Source organism: Porites lutea, chromosome 5, assembly GCF_958299795.1.
Source record: "Porites lutea chromosome 5, jaPorLute2.1, whole genome shotgun sequence".
Taxonomy (NCBI): Eukaryota; Metazoa; Cnidaria; class Anthozoa; order Scleractinia; family Poritidae; genus Porites; species Porites lutea.
The window spans coordinates 1,387,092-1,402,260 of NC_133205.1; the positions used below are offsets into that span (position 1 = coordinate 1,387,092).

A 15,169-nucleotide genomic window follows, 5' to 3' on the forward strand; every position below is an offset into this window, starting at 1 on the left:
GGGACTGACATCATATCCAAGCGAGGCAAACACCTCACTTGGCCCATAAAGCGCCTCTTATGCAGGCTACAGAGATAGAAGCATCGAACCATTGGACTATAAAAATGACCTTAATGGATTGTTGAAGTGTAAAGTTAAATCTACCACTGATTTTAAGCCGAGCACTTCCGGTACTACCAAAGTTCGAAGTAGCCGCGACTATCTCGGAGCCTGGAACCGGGCTAAGTTCGAGCATGGCAGAACACAAATATTAGAAACTAGAAATAGGATTTTTGGGGTTTGAAATTTTCGATTCTGGGATTTTTTTTAGGTAGGAAAATTTGGCAATTATTTTTTTTGAGTGGCTTATTTTAAGAGGGGATTTTTGTGGGGGGTATTCAAAATAATCTGAATATTCGTGGTAGTGCTAGCCTTCGTGACAAGCCAGTTCCTCCCTCCTCGCGCATCCCTCCAGTTTCTCTCGCGCCCCAAATCTTCATTGCCTTCCCCCGTTCTAAAACCTGCCACGCAGGCTATGGTAGTGCCCGCTGCGTATCCCGGCCGCGTAGTTCTACGAATAAGTACAACCAAACATTATATGCTAGACGGGTGAAGTAGAGCCGAAAAAACCAGATGCTCTCGAAGGCTAAACTTAATTAACCTGTGCTGGGGTGTCTCAAGCGTTATTAGAATGACTACCAGATGCAGAAAAGACGTGTTATATCACTTCACACTTTCTGGAAATTTTTAAGGCTCGGTAATTCGAGATGGGATTTGTTTAGGGTTAATTTTTGTTCCAGGGACTTTTGGGGTTTTTGATTTTTACCCCCATTGGATCATTCCCGAACGCCCCTGCCTCCGCCCCCCCCCCCCCCCTTGGGCGCTTTCCCTCCTCCCATTTTCTTTCGCTTTTTTTCGCTGGACATTTGCTTTAGGCTTCACTTTTGTGGAAAAGATTTCAATAAAGTGGTTTTTTCTGACCTACGTAGCGTAGCGTCCAGCCTAGCCTGAGATCATGCGCTCTCCCTATTATCCCTTTATGTCTCTCACGGGAAGAGGGCATGATACTTTTCTTTGTTGGATCACATGTAAAAATGCCAGCATCTGGACTTTTTTCTGATTGGATAGGAAACAATGCGGATGATTTGCGCTGTTGCGATTGGCCAAAATGACGCTATCCGTTAGTTGTTGTTGATTTCAGTCTGCATTTTTGCTTGCGTAATAAGCAGTGAATACGTACACACGCGAGTTCGTTATGAAATTTCTGCCCGCTCAGTTTTCTTGAATTTGAAGAATGCCTAAATAGAAGTTTCATCCATTGAAATATTTACCATCTCATCGTATACCAAAACAGTTGCAGTCAAAACTTCACCGATCATTTGAATGCAATTTGATACCGGCTACAAGTTACAGAAGCGACAAACGGGTTCACTTTTCAAATAATCAATTCATGAATGGAATCTTGACCTGGTTTGACTGTATTTCCTCCTTCAGAAATCGTGCTGCGAATTATTCTGAGCGATCTTCACTTTCACAACACCTTTCAGTTCGTGAAATATGGTGCTTCAGCCTAATTTTTTTTCCACTGCTTTCGTAGTACAGAACGAAGTCAACGAGCTTTAACCAGTAAATTCTTTATTATTTGTAGCTATTCATAAAGGTACGACAGCTCCAGCTAGCAGTATTTCATCACAAAAACAACACATTAATTTTTTTTTTTTTTTTTTTTACGAAGCGCCATCTGAACACGGACGTACTTAAAAAAATTTTTTTCCCTAAAACTGATTTCAAAAGAGACATTATTCCAACAAAATTTGATTCCCGTTTGGTAAACGCTTATTGGCTAAAAACATGACAGGTCAAGCAAACGTTAGATTATGTAAATTAGGGGGCGGTTGACTGCTTGTTAAATAAATGTATCAGGCGTTATTTTTTTTTTTCCCCTCTCGAGCCAAAGAAGCAAAAAAAAAGAAAAAAAAGACGCCTGATCTCAGGTTACGTCCAGCCTGGAGAAACAACTGCCTGCAGAGTAGTTCGGACACTGAAACTGGTTAACGGACCGTGGAAAAGACAAAAGCTCACCATGGTCAAACGCTGAAAAGTCAAGTACCATTTAAACTTTGTCAAGAAAGAAGGAAAAACGGCTTTTTAATTTCCAGTTGATTTTGACGCGAAGAGTTTAAAGAAGCTATGTCTGTATTAACATATAAAAAAGATCTGCGATTCATGACTCTGGTACATTTTTATTTAGTTATGAAGGAGGAGTGCATCGATCATGTTTTATCTGGCATTTAATCATGACTGCGCGCTAACAATACAATTATGAATATATTAATAGCTGGATAAAGGTTTAGTAATGAGGCTAACGCAAAGGGAACACTGAGCCTATTAACTACTCGATGGTTTTCTGGCAAATCTTTGTTCTTGTCAGCCTGGCTTTTGTAGTTGATGCCATCTCTTGGAAAAACTGCGGTAAGGCGAACAATTCCCCCACAGTTTGACGGGTACTACAAGCAGGTACTTCTTACATGACTTTCCAAAATGATGTTGATTTGTCTTCGGTTTTGCTTATACCGATACAGATAGAATCTCTCCTGTGCAAGTAGGGACGATTAATCTCTCTCCAGACCCTTTAGTTCTCCGCAAAGGGGAAAAAATAAAATTCAGTGGTATGTTCATGGCAAAGGCTCCCTCAGGAATAAATTTCAAGCTCAACGTTAAGTTGAAGAGAAAGGACTGTATGGGGAAATGGCAACACTTTGGTTGGTTGTGAGTATTTTGTTTTAATGCAGTTATGTAAGAATAACAAATAATACCAAACTGTGTGGTTTCTTTACACATCAAATATAAGAAGCGGTTTGGGAAATAGTCTCCCGAGCCCTTCTCAGTCAATGCATTCAACGTAGCCGAAATAAACTCGCTCGGACCAAGTGACCCAAAAAGCATAGGCCGCGCTAGTCTCGACCCCAGAGCTCTTCTGCGCATGCACTGGGGTCAAGATGTGCAGAATAATAAAGCCTTGGGACTAGGCTAGAAAGCAACAACAACAAACTTTTAAATTGCCTATTACATGTTTTGAACTTGGGAAGCTTTCGCCTATAACTTGCTTATAAGTGTGTATCGACTGTCATTGTTTGAAGTATATATTTTTGTTTTTATTAAAATATATTCTAAGAAGAACTTTTACAGTGTAAAATGTGGTTTTCCTTTCTTCTCAGTTCGCAAGACATCCGCTGCGATCAACTAATTCTTTTTTTAGAAGGACAAAATTGCCCTCTGTCACCGAGGGTGTACTTCATCAGACCACGTGAAGTCACATTGTCGGAAGTCCAGCTCCCTTTTTGGATTATGAGTGTAAGTTGTACTCAGCCACCAATTATCTTCAGTAAGTTCGCGTAGTACCAAGTTGACTGTTTTGACTCTCGCATTAGAAAATAATAACGAGTTCATTCCGTATTTTTTTGCTGAGATTAACCTCGCTTTCATAAATTTGTTCACTTAGAAGTTTTTCCTCGTGGGCTACTTTGTGGCCTTTTTGGAAGCGAGTTAATGGCCGTTTTCACACTAGAGACGGATTATCCGTTGGATAATTTTAAAAATGGACCGGTTTTAATTCTAGATGACTAATCCGTCTGACTTTATCCATTTGTTTATCCGTCAATTTAAATAGACGGATTTTGAAGATGGGTTATCAGTCTCTAGAGTGTGAAAACGGCCGATTTGTTTCCTTTGGCTTTGCCTAAGGAAACATCAAGATTCTCGAAAAGGAAAACTAACTATTTCCTTCCGAAGCATTCATTAAAAATGTTTTATTAAATACCTGGAATTTCTCAGTTCCTCCCGGTTTCCCATCAGTCCCATGAATTCAGATAGGAGTGGCTCTCCACTATCTGAAGGCCTGGAACAGGTTAGCTTTCATTAGCTACTTCAAGATCATGTGACACCAAATTGTGCCATGCATTCTATGAAATCAGATGAGATCAAAGCATTCATAAAAGTATTGTTAAATCGAGGAACTTCATTTTTTTTTATTTTCCAGCTATAACTTTTTACGGCTCTATTCCGATGCTTCTTTACTTTTATGTCACCTGCATGCCGTGATGACCGTGATGAACTAGACGTTTGTTATAATAGCACTGACTTCTTGCATTAGTTTTTGTAGTTGAGAGCATATATTTACTATCCTTTGTTGTGATGTGTTACATATTTCAGGGCGACTTCTGGATTAGGGCGGATCTTAGAGATAAAATAAGCAACAAACGTATTTCCTGTGTGGAGGCGACTGTGTCAATTTGGGGCTGCCGAGAATGTATTTTTTGCTAAGAAACAAAATGCGATTATGTAAACGCTTTACGATTAATGAGAGCATTTCTTATATATTTTTTATTGTTCCGTAGCAAACCGGCGAGTGCTGGGGGTTACCCCCAGACGTCATACTTCATCTAGTAGCAATTAAAAGCATTTTTGGCTTGGCGCCTTTCAGTCAGGGTACCAATACAGCGTAGCCTGCAACGGTAAATGCTATTAAGTTGTCATGGGGTTCCACATTTCTTTGTGACTATCTGAACTATGTACAATTTTTGGTGCTAGGGACTTTTTTGACGATCATTGAACGAACCGAACTTTATAACAGGTAAAGGCCAAAATCCTGGCCCAAAGCATGGACGAGTCCTCCCTCGTGGCAAAAATATTTTCAAAATCAGCCAATCCGCTAGCCTACGCGCCCCACTGCCGCGCAACAAGCCTGGTCAGCAGCTCACTCTTACTCTTACCAAACTAGTTCCAGAGAAATTTCACTTTAGTAAGAGCACATAAAGTGTCGGAAATAATTGTTATGGATAAAGCTGGCTTGAAACTATCTATTTTTTGTAGATATAATGTGCAAAGACTAATTAAAGACATGGTGATACAATTTAGCGTTTGTCGTTTGTCTATTTTTTTTAGAGAGATCCCAGAACCACGTTTTATACAGCAAATGATAAAAGTTAGATTCAAGTAAGTGGTCAATTTCTAAAAAAAATGGAAATGAGAAGATTATAAAAGTGTTCAAAAGAATTCTTATGGATGAAAGTGGTATGAAGCCAATTATTTTCGTGTAGATAAGTAAAGGAAAAAAGTGGTCACGTGGTTTAAATTGACTTTTGCCGTTTGCAGCAAACGTGATTCTGTATCTTTCTATTGACTATCAAGTGTTCGCTAATGCGATCAGAGCAATTGAATGTATTGCCATTAAACCTGTTTGTCCACGATACCAACACTACAGCCACCAGCTTCTGGCTCACTGTCGTGTAACATGAACTTCAAAGCGGTAATTTGTGTAATTGTAGTCCTAGAACTTAGTTTTTTATATTACTTTGGAAAATGGACAGAGAATGACAACGGGCAACCATATAACCTTGGTAAGTTTGACATAAACGCTTTTGCATCAGATCAGATATTTTTCAAGCAAAGTTGCTGGCTTATTCAATCCATCATCTTGTTGAGGAAAAAAGGGAAAGAACAGAAGAATAACCTCGTCGTTCGATCGTGCGACAAACTCCTCGTACATATAATCCTATGCTGATTTAATTCGTGAACCTGTTATTATAATATTTCTATAGCGCCCTCCAGGCTCAAGAAGCTTCACGATCAATGTTTTAAAAGTAAAAACGAGAAATTAGCAACTCATTTTCTACTTTAAAAAGAATAATGCAAAATTGTGAATAAAAATAGCCCTAAAGAGAGGAGAGGCGAGACTGCACTTATAAATGAAGACTGCTTATTGCAAATATTGGAATACTCACACTTTTGTCTAATCTTGTGACCCCGACCTCTTGTTGGCAAGCACTTTTTGTAAATAATGAAAATTTTGGGTGGTGAGCGAAAATACCTTGGATCGTGGAAGCTCAATCTTGAATATAACTAATTGGCCTTCAGTTTTAAATATTCTCGTTACAGTGAAAATGTTTTATTATATACTTATGAACTAATTAGTCCAGTCTTCTGCCTTGCAGAGTTCAGACTGTATTTTACGTGAATTTTGGTTATGAAGGCCGAAAAAAATGCTTGTTCTCATATCATGCTGAGTCATGTTCATTTTTCTTAACCATCACGAGCCGGAGTGTAGAGCAAAAAAAAAAATGCGGCCGAAATTCAGTTCGTTGAACTGTCAATCCTTTTCAATCGTACTCACGGGTTTTTATAGCTGTTATTAATATTCGTTTAGTCTTCTTTTTTCTCTCTTTTTCTTTAGCAGCACGCTTCACCTTTACACTTTGTGTGCCCCATAAACTCAAGTACAGCCATTACCATGACAACACAGTGTCATCAGTAAGAATTTCTGCCTTTTTGAGGCAGCTGGCCGTAATTCATTAGTTTAACAAAAAAAAAAAAAGGCAGGAGAAATAGGTAAAAGTCGAAAAGAGTACAGAGGAGATAAAGTGATGATTTAAACGAATTGCACTGAGATACCCTTGAAGATAGCGGGCGCTTGGGAGCGAATTCATAATTTTGTCCTGTGGCAGTTTTTTGTTACTACCATGAAATTAAAGGGTACTCTGTCATCAATTTGTTAATAGCTTCTGGTCGACGAAAGTGGGGAAAAGCATTGAACATACTCTGACCCCTTTATGTGATCTGCATGCAAATCTTAAGACATCTATAATCTGCGGTCTTTAAAAAGACCGTCGATTCAAAGCTCAAATGGGCTTACTTCCCTTTTTGAATTATACTTACAGATCGAGTTGGGTTCCGACGTGAAGAAAAAACATATAGGAGCAGTAAATTCCCTATCATCATTATCGGTTCAGGCCCAACAGCTTTAGGAGCCGCTCAACGTCTATATGAATCAAAAGAGGAGTTTCCAAACTTATCAGTGATCATTCTGGAACAGAGTGGAAAGCCTGGGGGACTCGCGTCTTCTGAGCGAGATGAACAAGGTTTCCTCTGGGACATGGGGGGCCATGTAGTATTTTCACATTACAAGTATTTTGACGCCACCCTTGACGGTGTTATTAAGGAGTGGAATTGGAAACAAAGAGGTGCGTATACATTCATGAAGGGTTCCGATGACAAACGCAGATTTATTCCGTACCCAGTGCAGAATTACATCGAGGTGATGGACAAAGTTGACCAACAGAAAATTCTGGCAGGCCTCGAAGAAGTCGCTAAACATCCAGTGAAAGAAAAACCCGCAAATTTTGACCAGTGGCTTCTACGCAACTTTGGTATCGGTCTCTGTGACGTGTTCATGAGAAAATACAACAGGAAAGTTTGGACCGTGAATACCACGGAAATGAACTCTGACTGGGTGAATGAGCGAGTTGCTGTTCCAGATATTGCTAAAATCAAGCGAAAGATCGCAGAGCACGTCGATAGAACTACCGCAAGAGACTTGGGGTGGGGACCAAATAAAATGTTTCGATTTCCAAGGTACAATGGAACAGGGGGCATATGGCAGGCAGTTGCTGATAGCCTTCCCCGTAAGTGGTTTAGGTACAATCACACAGTGACTGACATAGATATTAACTCAATGACTGTCACTGTTAAGCTGAGAACTGAAAGTAATAACTCCATTCACAAAATGAAGTTCGCTTCACTGATATCAACTGCACCACTCGACTTGTTAGTTATTGATATGATAAAAGGAACAGACGGATATTTACAGGAGATGAGAAAACTGGCATCTCAGTTGGTTTATTCGCGCACACATGTGATAGGGATCGGACTAACAGGTCAACCTCCTTCGATGCTAGCAAACATGACCTGGATATATTTCCCTGATTCTGATTCGCCATTCTACAGAGTAACAGTGTTTTCAAGTTATGCAGAAGGTCACGTTCCAAAGCCTGGTCAACAGTGGTCCCTCATGTGCGAGATAGCCGAGCCAAAACATAACTCCAGCCCTGAAAAGTGGACAAAACAACATTTAATTCAAAGTACCATTCAAGCGCTAATCGCCTACGGATTTGTTAACTCATCAAAAATGATCGTTTCAAAGTATTACCGGTGGCTTGGTCATGGATACCCAGTTCCTTCCATCGACAGAGAATTGATTCTTGAAAAAATGCAACTTTGGTTGCAATCCAACAACATTTACTCCCGCGGTCGTTTCGGCGGCTGGCGGTACGAGGTTTCAAATCAGGACCACTCGTTCATGCAGGGAGTGGAAGTCATAGACAAGCTGTTGAAAGGAATCCCGGAAGTAACCTACTTTTATCCAAAGCTGGTTAATTCTAGAAGAAATACCGATCGAGTTTTGAGAAAGAGTGTGATGGACTATGAAATTGTAATCGCGCACTACAACGAAAAACTCACTTGGCTTGCACCGATAGCCAATCACAGCTATGTATACCATAAGGGAAACAAGTCGCGCCCTCCACCTTTACAACTGAACGCTTGGGAAAAATTACCAAATGTTGGAAGAGAGAGTCACACTTACCTCTACCACATTATAAAACACTATGAAAAGTTGCCTCACATCACCGTTTTCATACAGGGCGAAGGGCCGTCTGAGTATTGCTTTGAAACTTTGAATGAAATTCTTAATAAAGCGAGAAATAATATTCCTTGTAAGCTGCGTGGAATGGATGACAACTGGGGGTTAATAAGGCACCGGGGCAAATGGCTTGTGGAGAAAATCAGCGGACAAATGCGCCCTTCTAATTTCACATTTGGAGAATTTTTTCAAGAGCTGTTTTACTCTCCACACCCAGAGAACTATGCCTATTGCCTCAAAGCATGTATCGCTGCAACTCGAGAAATGATTCAAAAGCATGCAATTGATTTCTACAGGAAAGCCATCTCCTTCGTAGACGATCATGTAAATCCAGAGGAAGGGCACTATTTTGAAAGACTTTGGCATACTATATTCTCCACGTATTGAATACCGCAAATTACTTTAAATTCCGTATTTATTCGATTAAACGCCACGGCGTTTATTAAATTTTTAGCGTTTCCTTGTTTATACTACTACATGAGAAATTTCTGCAATTTGATTGGCTAAGAGCAGTGGTATTTCCGCTTAATTTGAAATACCTACATGTGAAAATTACAAACCTTTTGCCGGTAGTAGTATAAACAAATAATAGCATTATTTGTACGTGATATTTGGCATGCTATTACCTATACAAATCGTTTGTAAAAATTATGTAATTTAAAGGCTCCAATGTCTCCATTATTTTGCTAGGATAGAACGGTAAATGTTTGGATGATGTAAATTACCAAGTTGTACCGGGGTTTTTCTTATTCCTCGAGTAAACGCCGCATTCTTTTGATTAGGTGCGGCGTTTATTGGTAATTTTGCTTCCATCTGCGGCGTTTGATCCAGGGCGGCGTTTATTTGAGGGCGGCGTTTAATCGAATAAATACGGTAGTTTCTTCTGGTTCTGTTGTATCTATACCTGGTTATGTCGTGTTTTTATGTTTTTCGGTTTTCAAATATAATAGAATCAGGTTTCCAGTTTCTCAAATTTCTACATGATCAATGAAAAGCGTCGAAAATAATTCTCGTGGATAAAACTGCATGAAATTAATTAGTTTTTTGTAGATACAATAGGTAGAAAAAAATACTGAAATGAAGGGGAAAATTGGTCACGTGATACACAAACTTTGCCGTTTCTTGCCTCTCAACTGTCTGGTTATGCGAGCAACGCCATTGAATTCAACATTCTCACATCCACCTGAATACGCCTTGTTTACCTCCCCCAACATTTTGCATAGCCATTGTTTTCAGTTTCTCCTGGGTATCGTGCCGTCTCAAGAGAAACTGAATTAATTTTTACGTAAAATTTTGGGGGGATACGCAAGGTGTATTATGGTTAATGTAAAAAACGGTGAATGAATTACCATAAAACCAACAGTACTACAGTCCAAAAGGTTGAGTTTGATCGTCCACAGTCCACCTTGGATTTTTTCGGCTGATTGTATTCGAACATGAGCTTAAAAGTAGTGATCTTTTTTAGTGTAGTCTTAGGACTTGGCCTTCTATATTTCTGTGGAAAATGGACGAAGAAATACAACAGGCAGCAGCCATATTACTTCGGTAAGTTTGACTTCCGCACTGTCTGTTGAATGACTTGCATCTGATCAGACTTCGGATTGTTTTAAAGCAAAGTTGCTTAAAATGATTTGTTGGCTTATCATATATATTTTTTCTTGCTCTCATATCCAAGATTGACCGATGCAAAAGTTGCAAGATTAGGAATTTTTTGGGATGGCCTAGGCAAAAATGAGTAATATTATCTTCGCGATTTTAATAGAAAAATGTGAAAAAAAGGCATTCTTTCGTGATTCAAGCTTTCTCAAGTTCATTTTATTTTTCGAAAAATCTTAAATCTTTTAAATTGCTAGATAAACTGGAACAAGGAAAACGCATATTTATCTGCTCCGTACGTATGATCTTTCACAACACAAGATACGAAAGTGGGATTTCCCAGAAAAACTAGTTGATAATTTGTGTATTTGACGAAACATATTCTGTATATGCTGTTGCTATTAGATTTTTATCATTTTTCCTATGATTTGAATTTTCTATATGCGTAAAAATTTTGCAAAGACATAATTTCAGAGTTTTTTTTTTTAGAATTGCGAAAAACGCGAAAGTAATACCAAGGTATGTAAATTTAGCAACACGCCTCAAAGTTAAAATTTACATGTTTGACAAGTTCGTCAAAACCTAGTTCAAATTTGACAAAAATGTTCTCTTTCAGCGCTGTGGATCGTACAATTTTTACGGCAATAGACCTCTTTAGCTTGTATGTTTTGTTTTACCAATGTAGGTTTCCTTGAAATTTCGCTATATTTCCATGAAAATACGGGTATGCATAACTTATGAACAGACAAAGGGGGGAATTCCCGAGACCTGCATTGGGAAAACGAAAGATACAAGTTTAAGCTTGGAGATCTATGGCAAGATTTCACAAATTAACGATTTTTCGTCTACGCCCTCTGCGAATTTCACGGAATTTTTTTATCATTTGTTATGTAAACTGCAACACGCCCTTAGATTCAGTTTAAGCGAACGACGGCGTTTCAGTGTCCAGTACACACAAGATGGCATCATATCAACAACTACGGTGTGTTAATTTCCAGTGCACAGAAGATGACATGTTAATAACTAGTTGGCACCAACAGAAACACGAATATGTCTCGTTAAGTCAAGTACCCCTTACAATTTCGAGTATACACCAAAAAGATGCATGGTAGCGTGTGGACTTCGATCCTCGTTCTATTAACGTATTACTACGTGTCAATAGACCTTGTAACGGTTTTCGACGCTATCTTGACGAGTAGGCAAACGTGTGAGAAAATACAGTGTTTGTATGAGAATCAGTAATCTAATGTCGAATAGTTTCCGTAAAACGGCTGTTCTGAAAAAAATATCAATTGTTAACTAAAGCTACAAAGCAAAGGATTGTCCTAAAAAAATTTGGGGGCGTACCTGGGCTTAAATTTCTCCAGAGGCTTGCTTTAGATTTTCCATATATTTGTCTGTAATTTTCCCGGGACTTTCTTACAGACAATAGAAATTTTAAAAAGAGTTTCTAGGTCTTCTAGTGCATGTAACGCCCTCAATTTTTTTCAGGAGAATCCTTAGGAGTGAAGCTTTAGTTTACAAATCATATGTATTTTTTTTAGAACAGTCGTTCTACGGAAATTATTCGACATTAGATTCCCATACAATCACTGTAATTTCTGACGCGTTTGCCTACTCGTCAAGATGGCGTCGAAAACCGTGACAAGGTCTATTTCGATACCAACAAGCTTCAAGAATAATAAAGGATAACTAACACAAACAATTACTAGGAAACCATCAAAACATGACGCGAATATTTATCGTTTACCCTGTAGTAAGAAAAGCACTGGAAAAACACGACATGAAAGAAGAAAAACATGCCATGAAATTCGCCGCTCTAAAGGGCAATTAAGTACACAATCTTTACAAGAACAAGAAGTAACTTTTTTCGTTCTGAACGCGAAGTTTCTTTTGCTATATCAACTTATAAAACGTGTACATTCTTTTCCAATTACTTTAGATCTACCCAGTTACATATAGAATGCTTTTTCTCAAACTGCAAAATACTCTAATCTCTCTAATCGATTTTTCTAATGTTTAAACACAAACAGTAGCGTTTTATCACTGGTTAAAAATTCGAGGGCGAACTGTTCCAATCCTTTGATTAAACCACAGTGAATCCAGACTGAAACCAGCCTACTCGAAGACGAATTTTAAGAATTTGTGTAAGGATGTATCGTAAAATCGATAAAACGGTTAAAATGCACATGAAATTAAACAGCCATTAAAATGTACATACCTCGTAAAAAAAGTTGCGTCTGTGTTGTTTTGTTACTGCTTACGGCTCCAAAAATTAATCTGCGGTCTTTCAAAAGACTGTTGATTGTTAGCTCAAATGAATGGCGTCAGCTCATTCCCCGTTAATTATACTTTACAGATCGAGTTGGGTCCCGGCGTAAACAAAAAACATATAGTAGCAGTAAATTTCCTATTATCATCATCGGTTCAGGCCCAACAGCTTTAGGAGCCGCTCAACGTCTATATGAATCAAAAGAGGAGTTTCCAAACTTATCAGTGATCATTCTGGAACAAAATGGAAAGCCTGGGGGACTCGCGTCTTCTGAGCGAGATGAACAAGGTTTCCTCTGGGACATGGGGGGCCATGTAGTATTTTCACATTACGAGTATTTCCACGCCACCCTTGACAGTGTTATAAAGGAGTGGAATTGGATACGACGAGGTGCATATACTTTCATGAAGGGTTCTGATGACAAACGCAGATTTATTCCGTACCCAGTGCAGAATTACGTCGAGGTGATGGACAAAGTGGACCAACAGAAAATTCTGGCAGGCCTCGAAGAAGTCGCTAAACATCCAGTGAAAGAAAAACCCGCAAATTTTGACCAGTGGCTTCTACGCAACTTTGGTATCGGTCTCTGTGACGTGTTCATGAGAAAATACAACAGGAAAGTTTGGACCGTGAATACTACGGAAATGAACTCTGACTGGGTGAATGAGCGAGTTGCTGTTCCAGATATTGCTAAAATCAAGCGAAAGATCGCAGAGCACGTCGATGGAACTACCACAAGAGACTTGGGGTGGGGACAAAATAAACTGTTTCGATTTCCAAGGTACAATGGAACAGGGGGCATATGGCAGGCAGTTGCTGATAGCCTTCCCCGTGAGTGGTTTAGGTACAATCACACAGTGACTGACATAGATATTAACTCAATGACTGTCACTGTTAAGTTGGGAACCGAAAGCAATAACTCCATTTACAAAATGAAGTTCGCTTCACTGATATCAACTGCACCACTCGACTTGTTGGTTATTGATATGATAAAAGGAACAGATGGATATTTACAAGAGATGAGAAAACTAGCATCTCAGTTGGTTTATTCGCGCACACATGTGATAGGAATTGGACTAACAGGTCAACCTCCTTCGATGTTAGCAAACATGACCTGGATATATTTCCCTGATTCTGACTCGCCATTCTACAGAGTAACAGTGTTTTCAAGTTACGCAGAGAGTCACGTTCCAAAGCCTGGTCAACAGTGGTCCCTCATGTTCGAGATAGCGGAGCCAAAACATAACTCCAGCCCTGAAAAGTGGACAAAACGGCATTTAATTCAAAGTACCATTCAAGCGCTAATCGCATACGGATTTGTTAAATCACCAAAAATGATCGTTTCAAAGTATTACCGGCGGCTTGGTCATGGATACCCGGTTCCTTCGATCGCCAGGGAAATGATTCTTGAAAACGTCCAACCTTGGTTGCAATCCAAGAACATTTACTCTCGCGGTCGGTTCGGCGGCTGGCGGTACGAGGTTTCAAGTCAGGACCACTCGTTCATGCAGGGAGTGGAAGTCATCGACAAGCTGTTAAAAGGAATCCCGGAAGTAACCTACTTTTATCCAAAGCTGGTTAATTCTAAGAGAAATACCGATCGAATTTGGAGAAAAAGTTTGCATGCTGAACTTTGAAATTTGAAAGTGAAACCCGCTAAGGTCGCATTTAGTCGCAAAATTAATTTTTCGGAGGCAAAACTAAGGGGTAAGCTCTCAAAGAGTACGCAGAAGCCTGCGTACTCAACAGGTTCCCAAAAGCTGTAAAAAAAATCATCTAAGTTAAGATAAAGCACGATGAATAGATAAAGCAGCAAGACGAAGAATTCGTGCATGAACGAGAACGTGTCCGTGAATCAGTTTAGAAGTGTGTGCTGGTTTATTTGATAAAAGAATGAAGACCTTAAAGCATTCTCGCAGGTTTTCTTAAAAAGTTTCTAATATTTTCTCAGTTAGAGTTCAGTTTACTTAGGTCTTGGTCTTTGCAATGTACTGATCATGCATTCAATACATATGGATATCTAGGAACGTCTTGGTGGACGAAATTTGTTAACAAATACATACAGACTTCTTTGGAATGTTATCAGCGTAATACGTCACGTACGTAGACAAACACCGAAGGCAATTTCCAGGCAAAAGTTTTAGCCGCTGATACATGAGGGATTTCGATGAGATTCTAAACCCTCGGTTGTCGAGATCTCTTTGACCGCATTACTAAGCTCGCCAAGAACTAAGTGAGTTCTCGGTTTATGTTTTGCACGGGAACTTGCCTTTTAGTTGGGAATACCAGGTAAAGTAAAGCCCGAGTAAAGCAAGCAACTGCGTACCCTCTCTAACAAGCTTATTTACAGGGCAACCAGGGCAACGCAAGAACGTTTCGGGGTCATCTTACTGTACGGTCAAAAATTTCGTACTTCAAATGTAAGCGGAAAAGGACGCGAACTGCCCTCTACATCTAACAAAGGTTTTTACTGCGCGCTCAGTAAAGATTTCAAAGGCTACAAGATTATTAGGTTTCCTCTCACGCCATTTCATTGCTAGAAATTATTGCATTTGTCCCAAAATAATCCGGAAAGGGAACGGCTATGGGCTAGGAAGTTCTTTTCGCAGCAAGTGTGCCAAGACTGCGACAGAAACAAAGACTGGAATCTATTTTCAAAAGGGAAATATAGAACAACCTTAACGCTGTAAATAATCGTATTCAAACCTTGTTCAATTATCAACCAATAAAATGTTCTTTAATAAATCGGTTCCAAAACAAGATCATACATTTACTCCGATCCGAAAAACTAGGTCCTATCTATCTGATCAATACCACGAGGTCTGTCTGTCAAATTCGAATCACGT

General features: G+C 39.3%; 1 protein-coding gene and 1 long non-coding RNA gene across 2 annotated transcripts; both read left to right on the forward strand.

The window, feature by feature from the left end:
* Window positions 1-2,345: 2,345 nt before the first annotated feature.
* On the forward strand, window positions 2,346-4,397 carry LOC140936482 (uncharacterized). Its single transcript, XR_012165389.1, has 4 exons — window positions 2,346-2,451; window positions 2,562-2,748; window positions 3,198-3,333; window positions 4,192-4,397. It is a non-coding gene; the product is annotated as an uncharacterized lncRNA (long non-coding RNA).
* Window positions 4,398-9,804: 5,407 nt separating this feature from the next.
* Window positions 9,805-14,391, forward strand: LOC140937619 (uncharacterized). The gene is made up of 2 exons (XM_073387173.1): window positions 9,805-10,000; window positions 12,411-14,391. Exons 1-2 carry the CDS (start codon window positions 9,892-9,894, stop codon window positions 13,958-13,960), a joined length of 1,659 nt encoding a protein of 552 aa, XP_073243274.1. The 5' UTR covers window positions 9,805-9,891; the 3' UTR covers window positions 13,961-14,391.
* Window positions 14,392-15,169: the final 778 nt, after the last annotated feature.

Coding starts and splice junctions, on each gene's coding strand:
- LOC140937619 (XM_073387173.1), top strand. CDS start 9,892: ATGAGCTTAAAAGTAGTGATCTTTTTTAGTGTAGTCTTAGGACTTGGC. Junction 10,001..12,410: donor GCAGCAGCCATATTACTTCG/GTAAGTTTGACT, acceptor TATACTTTACAG/ATCGAGTTGGGTCCCGGCGT.